Source organism: Podarcis pityusensis (genome assembly GCF_964106645.2).
Source record: "Podarcis pityusensis genome assembly, chromosome: 8".
NCBI classification, from domain to species: Eukaryota; Metazoa; Chordata; class Lepidosauria; order Squamata; family Lacertidae; genus Podarcis; species Podarcis pityusensis.
The window spans coordinates 71,260,077-71,272,588 of NC_138033.1; the positions used below are offsets into that span (position 1 = coordinate 71,260,077).

General features: G+C 47.8%; 2 protein-coding genes across 2 annotated transcripts in view; one reads left to right on the forward strand and one right to left on the reverse strand.

Annotated features, from left to right (window-relative positions):
* FNDC10 (fibronectin type III domain containing 10) overlaps positions 1–12,512 on the forward strand; it is a 367,304-nt gene that overhangs the window by 193,919 nt on the left and 160,873 nt on the right. The window lies entirely within an intron of this gene.
* The window catches only part of VWA1 (von Willebrand factor A domain containing 1), a 36,054-nt gene that overhangs the window by 3,782 nt on the left and 19,760 nt on the right, over positions 1–12,512 (reverse strand). The window contains exon 3 of the mRNA XM_081016160.1: positions 3,405–3,683. Coding sequence (XP_080872286.1) covers positions 3,405–3,683 — 279 coding nt within the window. The remainder of the gene's footprint in view (positions 1–3,404; positions 3,684–12,512) is intronic.

The window sequence follows — 12,512 nt, forward strand, 5'->3', positions numbered from 1 at the left end:
TTAGAGAGGAGTCACCCAGACAATAGTTGAAAAGGTACATTGCACAAACAAATCTGCACTCGACGGACAAAAGGTTATCTGATTTCTGACATGATTGAGGATCGCAGAGCCAGAGACAAAGAAGTTTGGAGAGATAAAATTGAGATATGGAAATATCGATGAGAGGCAGGACTGAGATTTGGACATGCTCAAGGTTCAGACTGTGGGAAGTTGTAAAATTAAAAATTACAATTCAGAAGATAATTGGAACTTTTTTAATTTAGATTTTTATTTTTATTGGATTATGATTTGATATGTTAATTGGATGCCTTTTATTGGAAAATTAATAAACGTTCTAACAATAAGAAGAAGAAGAGAGGAGTTACCCAGTTATGAGATAATGACAACAGAACCAGAAGGGAGGGGGCAGCTAGTTAAGACGTCTCTTGAGAGTGTGGGGGACCCCCCCCCACTCCCCACTCACCACGGACTCGGTGGTTCGAACGTATCATAGAGCAAAGGAGTCAGAGGGAGGGAGGAACTTCCCATTGGCGCCTAAAATGCTGCGGAAGTCGGAAGGAGGATTAGACCTGCCAATTGCCCTCTTTGTGGAGAGCTGTGTATTTGTGCTCGCAACATGATGCTGCGATAAAAGGACACGGGTGCTGCTGTGGGTTAAACCACAGAGCCTAGGACTTGCCAATCAGAAGGTCGGCAGTTCGAATCCCCGTGACGGGGTGAGCTCCCGTTGCTCGGTCCCTGCTCCTGCCAACCTAGCAGTTCGAAAGCACATCAAAGTGCAAGTAGATAAATAGGTACCACTCCGACGGGAAGGTAAACGGCGTTTTCGTGTGCTGCTCTGGTTCGCCAGAAGCGGCTTAGTCATGCTGGCCACATGACCCGGAAGCTGTACGCCGGCTCCCTCAGCCAATAACGCAAGATGAGCACCGCAACCCCAGAGTCGGTCACGACTGGACCTAATGGTCAGGGGTCCCTTTACCTTTTTAAACCTATCAACTGCTCGTTAGTTCTGATCTGTGAAGTTACCGAAGGGAGGGGACGACTCTCCATGCCTGACAAGTGCAGACAGATCTGGTGCAAGGCATCTTCTGACACACTCCCTCAGTTAAGATGGGAGCAGGGCAATCATGGCCATATCTGTAGTATCAACTGAATAAGATTTTATTCCGAACAACAACAACAACAACAACAACAACAACAACAACAGAAGGACTCCTGGCCACTCCTTGCCTATTGTTCTCGGCATCTGTCTTGTCTCGAGAGACAATGGAGTGCGCCTCCGGGGGTGAAGAAAAACCTGCATTAGCAGCACTGAAGTGACCCCAGCAGGGCGCAAGCCTGGGCAGTGTAAGGGGCTCCTGGGCTGCCCAGAAAACAAGCCCTCCCCCTCAGCCTCAGTGATGTAGACCAAAGGAAAGCAGAGTAATACATTTGACACCTGCTTGGCTGGAATGAGGTATACACTCTGGGCGGAATGAGCCACCCAGAGTGGTTGGGGAGGCCCGGCCAGATGGGCAAGGTATAAGTAAATTCTTCTTCTTCTTCTTCTTCTTCTTCTTCTTCTTCTTCTTCTTCTTCTTGGCACCATCCAACCATTTTAGGGACTCCACTCTGGATTTGTGTAAGGTTTACTCCTTAGCCTTTTCTTCTCCCAAAGATATCCCAAAAGGCAGTGGAGGTTTAGAACCTGAGTCTTCCTTCTCATAGATGGCCTCCCTTCCCAGGTTGATGAGCCCCATCTGCCCCTCACTTCCCTCTACAGCAGCCTTTCTCAACCTGTGGGTCCCCAGATGTTGTTGAACTACAACTCCCATCACCCCTAGCTAGCAAGGCCAGAGCTCAGGGATGATGGAAGTTGTAGCCCAACAACATCTGGGGGACCCACACGTTGAGAACCCCTGCTCTACAGCATGTGCAGAAAACGTCTTCTTGACCGTTGGACCCAATATTGGTCCTGTCTGCTCAATCCCCCAGAACCTGTCTTCTCAGACAGGTGAGATCTCTAACTCACCAAGCCTTGGGTTTGAAACCCATAGGGTGCCCTCATCTGGTTTAGCCAGCCAGTCAAAGCCATTTCCTGGGGTGTGGCCACTGCTGCATACTGATCGCTTCTAGGAGCAAAGAATTCAGGGAATCTATGACAGCATAGAATATGAACCTGCAGCAAGGACTCCTGAGATTGGGGTTCCTGCGACAACTTTTCAGCAGTTGCCTTCTTGGTAGTGGCGCCCTCCCTGTGGAACGCCCTCCCATCAGATGTCAAGGAGATTAAGAACTACATAACTTTGAGAAGACACCTGAAGGCAGCCCTGTATCGGGAAGTTTTCAATGTTTGATGTTTAATTATGTTTTTATACATGTTGGAAGCTGCCCCAGAGTGGCTGGGGAAAACCAGCCAGATAGGCGGGGTATGATTAATAAAATTATTATTATTAACTTATTTCCCAAACTAGGTATAAATGAAAAGTTGAGGCAGATCATAGCCACTGTGGCTGGCTGCCACCTCCTCCTCCGTGAATTTCTCTATCCCTCTTTTAATGCCATCCAAAAGTTATTGGCCTTCACTGCCTCTCATGGTAGCAAATTCCATACTTAGGCTCTTGGCTGCATGAAGAAGTCCGTCCTTTTATCTATCCCAGCTGTGACATAAGCGAACAAAGTGTAAGAGCTGCTCCAAAGTGGAATGGCACTAGCATCCCATAATAACCCCCTTAAGAGCAGTTTCCAACACAATGCAGAGACTGAGCCGTGCCAAACCTCATCTCACCATCTGCTTCCTGGGTTTTTCCCCCCTACTGAGAGGAGTTTCACCAATGGCAAGAATTAGGTGCCTGACGTGAAAACTTGCTTATCCCGGTAGAAGCAGAGGTAATTATTTCTCGGCCCTTAAAATCCTGGAGCTGTCATTGCAGTGAATGAAAGGAAAACATGACCAATCGCTTCCATATCTATTGCGTGGATCAGCAAACCTTGGGAAGGATGAATTGAAGCTATTTTTTAAAAAATTCCATAGGAACATTGGAAGGGCCTTATGTCCCATCAGATAATGTGACCATCTAGTTTTGGGGCAGGAGGAAACCTCATGCCTGGAGGCCAAATGTGTCCAACAGGCTTCTCTGAGTAGCCCTTGAAAATCTCCCCAGACCGCACACCCCTCACTGATTCTCTTTTGCCCCTACTTGAGAATTTTTACCTGGCTAGAATGTATCCTTGAACTCTGACAATTTATTTTATTCATTACTATTTATTCAGAGTTAAAGCTATGGTTTTCCCAGTAGTGATGTATGGAAGTGAGAGCTGGACCAAAAAGAATGGCCAGAGAACTTCTGCCTCTCAGTTGGCCACTGGCTCAGTTAGGATGGCTTTCCATTGTGCCCACCCCCTCCAGACCTTCTTTGTCTTACCTTCCAAGGTGGTGACCCTGGTGGTTTGGGGTGGCATGTATCTCTCGTTGGACTCGGGAATGAGGGCGACCTCGTACGTGGTTTGGGGCACCAGGTTGCTCACCAGGAAGCTGGTGTGGTCGCCTGTCAGCTGCTTGGTGAGTTTCCGCCTGGGGTCTCCGGTCGGGGCGTACTCCAGGACATAATAACCCGTCTCCCGTGTCAAAAACTTGGGCCAAATGAGGCGGAAACTGCTTGTTGAGATATCGGTCGCACGTAGACGCTTGGCCTGGATGACATCTGGAGTGTAGAAAGGCACAGTGATTCATTGATTGATGTTTTTTCCTTAGGTAGGGAAGGGTGAATATATCCATTCCAGTTTCTCTGGGTTAGACATGTCCATGAAATGATTTACAGTGGTACCTCGGGTTACATATGCTTCAGGTTACATACGCTTCAGGTTACAGACTCAGCTAACCCAGAAATAGTACCTCGGGTTAAGAACTGTGCTTCAGGATGAGAACAGAAATTGTGCAGTGGCAGCAGGAGGCCCCATTAGCTAAAGTGGTGCTTCAGGTTAAGAACAGTTTCAGGTTAAGAATGGAGCTCCGGAACGAATTAAGTTCTTAACCTGAGGTACCACTGTATTTGCCTATCTAGACGATTTACACACTGCTTCTGTTTAAACAAAACTCTGAGCAGTTTGCAACATAGGCTAAGGTATCTTAAATAAACAGCAAACATCCAAAAATATCAGATGGTTTCTACATTTCGTGAAACACAATTAAGTACAGCATCTTCTTTTGTATGAAAAGAAACATTGCATGTAAGAATCGGCTGCGAAAGCAAGGGAAATTCATGGCAAACAAGGAAAGAAAACAGCCTCAAAACAAGCTGTAAAATGTGACAAATGAAAATCAACAAGAGAGTATTGAAATAATATGATTAGACAACTAGGCAAAAGAAAACCGACTTGCTCCTCTCAGCCACCATTTGTTCAACCAATTAACTGTGCCATTAAACCAGTGGTTCTCAAAGGAGAGGATGGAAAGTGTGGTGGAAAAATTGAAGGACAATCAAAGAAACTTTTAAACATTTCAGGGTTACTACACTGATACTATAGTATCAAAATAATCTTGTTTGCTTTTACAACCAGAAACAGCACCCACACATTGGCTATTCTTCTGCAGTTTTCCTTGATATATTGTTGCGAACAGGGATTTTCAAACTGACAGGTATCAAGGAAATAAGCAACTATCTGACTTTTAGAAGACTTCTGAAGCCAGCTCTGTATAGGGAAGTTTTCAAGGTTTGATGTTTTACTTTGGTTTATAATTTGTTGGGAGCCGCCTGGGGCAACAGTCAGGTGGGTGGCATGCAATTAATAAATTATTATACTTATTACTACTATTATTAAGATCAGAAAAGAGAAAGGTTTCCTTGTGTTGATGAGGAGATGAGTTTGTCTCAAATTAGACCTAATATAAATGAAATTACCCAGCAAAATCAAGCTCACACATCTCCTTGAGTTTGTAGACATACTAAAGTGCACATGTAAGAGGCTTTGCTTATAATATTTTGGGAATGATTTGTGTTCTTATGTAACTGCATTGCTTTATACTTTATCAATGCCCCATGATCATATTGTAAAGTACTGTAGTTGTATTCTGTTATAAATCAAGCACTGCTGGGGGTTGTTTCTTTAGGTTTTCCAACGTATTTCTTATCAGTAAAAACGTTGGTGTGTCGCGTTAGCAAATTTTTATTCTTAAAGTGTGACCCAGAGAAAAAAATATTGGAGACCCACTGCATTAAAGAAACCAATTCGATTACATTTCCAGACCCTGATATAGCAATGAACTTCAGTAGGTCTGTTCTGAATAGGACTAGCGCTGCAGACAGCCCCACAACTTGATATTATGTTTAGATTAAAAGTACTTATTTAGGAGGAGGAGAGGCTCAGGTGAGTCAAACATGCCCCATCCCCCCCCCCAAGTGTGTTTCTGCTCTCTGCATCTCTTCCCCAAGACCAGCAGGTGGAAGCAGAGACAACATCATCTACATTAGTGTGAGCAATCTGAAGGTTAGAAATTGGTGGGTCTCTTCCCTTCTTATTAGGGAGAGAATGCCTAATATACAAATTCAACAAATGAAATAAAAATAAATAAACACCTGGGGATATTCCAGGGGGCAGGCTTTGCAGATCTCAAGCTTGGGCCCGAGAATTGGATTTTAGGGACTATTCTCGGGGCTGTGAGCTACTCTTAAATCACTGCATTTCAATCTTGGGTCTAGGATAGGTTTGAAGAAGAGGAGGAGTTTGGATTTGATATCCCGCTTTATCACTACCCGAACGAGTTTCAAAGTGGCTAACAATCTCCTTTCCCTTCCTCCCCCACAACAAACACTCTGTGAGGTGAGTGGGGCTGAGAGACTTCAGAGAAGTGTGACTAGCCCAAGGTCACCCAGCAGCTGCATGTGGAGGAGCAGGGAATCGAACCCGGTTCACCAGATTACAAGTCCACCGCTCTTAACCACAACACTACACTACACCACACTGGGTTGGGGAGCCAGTGGTCCTCCAGATTTTCCTGGACTCCAACTCCCAGCATCCCTCTGGCCTTGGACCATGCTAGCAGGGGGCGATGGGGAACAGCAGCTCAGCAACATCTGGAGGGTTAGATGTTCCCAACTCCTAGAGTGAACGGCCAGATGTTCATCCTTGGCTCCTATTCAATTGCATGAACATCTCCCTGCAGACCCAAGCAAGACCTTGATTAACCCTCAGGTTAAATCCCTTCCTGGTTATGAGTGCGACACCAGGAGAGGCCAGCAAACCAGACTTTAATGTGCCGAAAAGGTTGGCTGACATCAGTGCAACACCAGCTGATTGACAGGTGGGCAGCCCAGCCCACCAGTGACACTCGGCCCTCGAGAGGTGGGGTGGGAGAGAAAAGGACCTGATCCACGGGGGTGAAAAAGGTCCCTCACCCCTGTTTTAGGTGGCGATGGGATGTTTCATTCCGTGTAGACCCATTCAAATGAATGGACCTCTGTTAGGCATGCCCATTCACTTCAATGGGTCTACTTTGGGAAGGTCTAGCACTGGATACAACAAAGCAATGTTTATTACGCCATACGTTGTAAGGCAGCCCTGCCATAGTGGCAGGTGGGACGTCTTTCTTATTCTGCTGAATGGGGACCCAGTTTCATGCTTCAAACTCCTGCCCTATGGTGCCCCTTAAAGGACATATTCTGTTCACCCCCCTCCTTAGCTGCCAAGCTGCTAAGCAGTCCTGTTGATGGCTGTCAGTGAAAGAGGGAAATCGATAAGAGGGAGGAAGGGGCTTGCTGCGGGTCTGGAGGAAGCTTTAAGCCTGCTTTGCCTTCAGTTAAAAAAAATAATAATCAGGCACTAGGCAGGCCAGGGGTGTGTGAGCTCCTTGCATTTGGCCTGGCCAGTTTTCTGCTCGCTACTGTACAGAGACAGGCTCCAGCCCATCCCAAGCCAGGTCCTGCCAAGGCACGGAAATCTCTCCAGCACGCTCGGCAGGCCTTGAAACTGTACAGACATTACCCCAGAGGGCCGCCAGGTTGCTAGAACCGCGCAGGATCACGTCGCTCCCCGCCCAAAGCGTCCAGACAGATGCAAGCCCTCTGACAAACCTGAGAACGTTGAAAGCTTCATTCATTTCCGTAGCTGAGATTTGGAAACCGGAACTTAATTGCTTCCTAGCTAGCTGTAGGCGATGCATAAATTCTCCCTGTCCCTCTCCTCTCTCTTAGCCTCAGTCCTCCCATCTGCAGCATGGGTACACCCACATTGTGGTTACTTTGCAGATGAGAGTCAACTGCCTACAGGCAAATAAATGCAGGGTGCTCAGTTAAAGTGGGTTTGGTGCTCTTGTGCAAAAAAGATAAAAATAAAAAAATGCTTTGGGTGTGGAGGGGAATTGCCTTTTTTTTTTTTTTTTTTTTGAAGGAATGTGTCAGGGAATTGCACTGAAAAGTGTGGAAGTGGTGGATGGGGCCAGAGGCAATAGGCGGCGGAGCAATGAATGTAAGTTTTTAACAGGCTATTTTCTAAACACACCCTTCTCTATCCTCTGTCCAGACAAGCAAGAGGCATGATCAGAGTTCAAGCACACATTCCAGCTAAGTGAAAACACCCAAGGAGGTTGCTGAGCCAGGTCAGTGAAGAGTGTGGCTTGGGGAGAGTCCCGATGGCCGGATTTGGCCCTTCAGACTGAGGCTCACCACCTCTGCCTGATAGCGTCCTCGCTCTTTCTGCTTCAAACCCTCATTGTCTTAAAGCTTTCTTGTGCCGTTTCTCCTCTTTGAACTGGTAAGCAGCTCTCCCTCCCCCCCCCTTGAAGGAGCTGTTTCCAAAGCATCTCTTTAAAAACCGAACTCTAAGGCATTTTCTTCTCGACATTCTATTTGGCTTTTAGTCTCCCTCCTTCTTGCCGCTGAGTTAATATTGACCCAGGCCATGCCTCCTCACCAGCCAAACCCCTCTCTCCAGGCCACACCCCTTTCCCAGGCCACACCCCCTCGCCAGCCACACCCATTTTCTCCCCAGGCCACGCCCCCTCACCAGACATGCTTTGCAACTTCCTTGAGTGTTTTCTCCTGGCTGGAACTCTGATCATGTCCATCGCTTGCCTGGCTGAAGAATGAGGAGGAGTGAAGGACCGCGTGTGTAGAAACTACCGTATTTTTTGCTCTATAAGACTCACTTTTTCCCTCCTAAAAAGTAAGGGGAAATGTGTGTGCATCTTATGGAGCGAATGCAGGCTGCGCACCTATCCCAGAAGCCAGAACAGCAAGAGGGATTGCTGCTTTTACTGCGCAGCGATCCCTCTTGCTGTTCTGGCTTCTGAGATTCAGAATTTTTTTTTTCTTGTTTTCCTCCTCCAAAAAGTAGGTGCGTCTTGTGGTCTGGTGCGTCTCATAGAGCGGAAAATATGGTAGTTTAGCATGTTTTTAAAACCCACATTTGCATTTCTTGCTCCGCCCACTTTGGCCTCTGGCCACACCCACCCCTGGCATCCCCCGCCCCTCACAGAAGGTTGCCCAGAAATGAAGGTGGCTCTCAGGATGAAGGGGGCTCCCCTGCTATAAAAGGAAGGGGAACAGAGATTACACCGTTGCTGTCTGTGCTCGCTCGGCCGGGTCTGTTGCTGCAGACACAGACAGCCCCAGGGAAGAAAGGTGACATCACTCAGCCTGAGAAGAAGCAGCTACAAGTGTGTGTGGGGGGTGTGGGGGTGTGGAATCCAGGTTGTCAAACGTGCAATTGGCATATGAACCTCAGGCCGTGCCTTCCTACTGCACCTCATTCTTGGCATGACACACGCCCTGCCTCCCTGTCAACTTGGTGATCAAACCTTGGCAGGCGCCCCGGACACAACGTGAGCGGCCTGCTTGCCTGCTTGCAGCCAGTCTTCACAAACTGAGGAAATGGCTCCTTTAAAAAGGTAAAGGGACCCCTGACCATTAGGTCCAGTCGTGACTGACTCTGGGGTTGTGGCGCTCCTCTCACTTTACTGGTCGAGGCGAACCAGAGCAGCGCACGGAAACGCCGTTTACCTTCCCGCTGGAGTGGTACCTATTTATCTACTTGCACTTTGACATGCTTTCGAACTGCTAGGTTGGCAGGAGCAGGGACTGAGCAACGGGAGGTGACAGGGATTTGAACCGCCGACCTTCTGGTCAGCAAGCCCTAGGCTCATTGGTTTAACCCACAGCGCCACCCACGTCCCATGGCTCCTTTAGAAACCTGCAAATGCCTGGAGCTCCAATCCCCAGAATCCAGTTCCCAGGAGTCTTTGGGAGAAGCCACATGCTTTCAATTTATCTTTTTTTAAAAAGTAATATTTATTGAATTTTAAAGGGTTACAAAAAGAAATAATTAAAAAACAGCATATTTAAGAAATACAAAACATCACATCACGATAATAAAAAGAAAAGAAACAAGAAAAAAAAAAGAAAAAATACAATAAATCTTCCCATAACTTATCTTTCATTTGCTTATTTCCTTGACCTCCTCACACCTCCCTTTTTTGTATTCTAGTTCATGCTTTCAATTAATCTATGGCATGGATCTGATCTAATACCGTGTCAAGGGCACCTCGTTCACAGTTGTTCAGATAGACTGACAGCTGCAATATTGGTTGCTTCGCCCACTTTTGCCTCTGGCCCTCCGCACACTGGCATGTGGCCCCTGGAAGGAGATGTGGCCCTCAGGCTGATTTTATAATGTATTTTAATTGATTGTGATTTTCTGTAAACTGTGTTACTTTTACTGTTGTTAGCCACTCTTAGCCCGGCTTTGGCTGGGGCGGGCGGGACATAAATAAAATTTTATTTTATTATTATTATTAAAGGTTCTGCACCACCAAGCCAGCCCCCACCTGCCTGCCTTCTTACAACCAGTCCAAGAGGTTGTCCAGTCTCAGTGTTGCCCCTTGTGGAACTCAGCAGGGAAGAGGATGAGAGGGACAACACTAGAACCAGTAGGCACTGCCTTTTAGTGGCTCTGGCGCCACCTACTGTCATGCTCCCTGCTTTCCGTCCTACCAGCCCCAAAGGGCACTACTGCCCAGATCTCAAAATAATAATATCTCAGCCTGTGAGTTCAGAATTCTGTGCCTGCCCTGTCATTCCCTCTCTTTCTTTGCACCTGTGGGACAGCAAACAGAGAACAGAAAGTATTGGGGGAATCTTGCACCCTGGAATGGAAGCAGTGATGGAGTTTGGGCTTGAAAATTTCAGCAGCTCGCTGTGCGATGCCAGAATTTGGTGCCTCCTGCCTCTCGCCTTCCGTTGTTGTCATGGTTGCGGCACCATCTCAGCTCAGCACCCAGTACGGGCAAACTGGTTGTGCTCTCCGAAATCCAGCTCTGATCGAAGGCCAAAATCCTGTGGTGTGTCTATCTCTGAAAAGCACAAGCTGCCCTTTCTGCTTTGCGCAGATCACATGCAGCCGAGGAGAATTCTTCTTTTCTGCCTCTTCCAGGTTAAGGGAGTCCACAGAGGCGGGGCAGGGAGGGATGGGCAGCCAGGAAGCATTGCTTTGGCTTGAGCTGAGCCAGCCCTGTGGGCAATGCCAACCAGCTGCTGGCAGATGCGGGGAATTCAAGGAGAAACCAGCCCAGCTTGACGGAACAATGCCAGCCTTGTGCCTCTCGACAAAGGGGGCCTTTGAAAAAAAGGCCTCCTATGATATCATAGTGCAACTTCTGGGCGTCCTCCCGGGCAGCCAAGTCTGGGTGGTTCGGACGCCCTCCCAGCCCCGCAGCTCAGAAGCTGGTCATCATTCTGATCTGTGGCTTTGCAGCAGCCTTTGCCGACCTGGTGCCCTCCAGCGGGTTTGGGAGACCAGACATTGGAGGGCACCAGCTTGGCGAGGACGGCTTTATCTGCTCAGAGGAGTCCTGATGGGTGTCAGTGGGTGCAAGATGGGGAATGGCCTTGGGGTGAAAAATGGAAGCCCCCCCATTGCTCTGAAGGCCGCAGCCATGTGCTGCAAATGAGTCAAGGGCCACAGAGGTTTCCATGGCAGTGGAGATTGTTAACCTCCCAAGGCCTGACCTTTCTTGAACAGAGTGGTTGAATGGACAGAGAACAGTTTCCTGGAACCTTTCTCCATCCAAGGGGGAGCGGGGGGGAGCAACAAATTTGATTATTACCTTTGGGCACTAAGCTGCTTTTCATACAGACTAACAGCCCCCCCCCCCGTCTCTATTCTACATCCAAACAAGCAAGATATATATTTTTTTATCCTTTTAAATTCCAATTCATTTTATTCTTGCATGATTTTACTTTGCTGGTATTTTTGCTGTCATTCTGTGTTAACGACGCCGTTCCTTCTTTTTATGCTGTACACTGCTGAGAGACGTTTAAATCTCGAACGGTTTTTAAGTGCTTTGAAAGCAAGAAGGAGCAGAGTTCTGGGACGCTCATGAAAGCCATACTGGAGGTGTGGGGCAGGGAGGGTGTGGGGAGCCGAGGGGAAGGGTGTGTAGCCTGGGTACAGTTCTGAGGGCCAGAGAGGGAAACTTGGAGGGCCACATGATGTCAGCTGACTGACTGATCAGTGGGCGCTCCTGCTCATCTGTTAGACTTGACCCGAGGGATGGATGGAGGAGTCTAACTCCCAAGTGCTTTTCCCACAGGATTTAGACCCTCCACTCCCCAGTTGACAAGTGGAGAGTCCAAACTTGCTGGTCAAGGAGGAGTGAGCCCTGCCCATCAGCTGACGTCACATTGGCTGTCATCACCCAGTGACATCATCATCCAGCAACATGGCTGGAGAGGCAAAGATTAGTGGGCCCCAATTGGGCCATGACTGACTCATAGCTGTCCTTGGAGGTGCAGGTCAATTCTGTGTCCAGGGCAGCTGTCTACCAGCTCCATCTGGTACGCCGGCTGAGACCCTACTTGCCTGGGCACTGTCTTGCCAGAGTGGTGCATGCTCTGGTTATCTCCCGCTTGGACTACTGCAATGTGCTCTATTTAGGGCTACCTTTGAAGGTGTCCTTCAAAGTCAGTTGGGCTGCTGACTGGGAGTGGCTGCTGAGACCATATAACACCGGTCTTGAAAGACCTACATTGGCTCCCAGTATGTTTCTGAGCACAATTCAAAGTGTTGGTGCTGACCTTTAAAGCCCTAAACGGCCTCGGCCCAGTATACCTGAAGGAGCGTCGCCAGCCCCATCATTCAGCCCAGACACTGAGGTCCAGTGCCAAGGGCCTTCTAGCAGTTCCCTCACAGCTAGAAGCGAAGTTACAGGGAACCAGGCAGAGGGCCTTCTCGGTGGTGGCGCCCACCCTGTGGAACGCCCTCCCACCAGATGTCAAGGAAATAAACAACTACCTTACTTTTAGAAGACATCTGAAGGCAGCCCTGTATAGGGAACTTTTTAATGTTTGATGTTTTGTTGTTTTATCATCATCATCATTATTAATATTCTGTTGGGAGCCGCTCAGAGTGGCTGTGGAAACCTAACCAGATGGGAAGGGTATAAAAATATTATTATTATTATTATTATTATTATTATTATTATTATTATTCCTGGCGAAATGAATTTGTGCCAGAGCTGTGGAGCAAAACAAGGCTGAGGA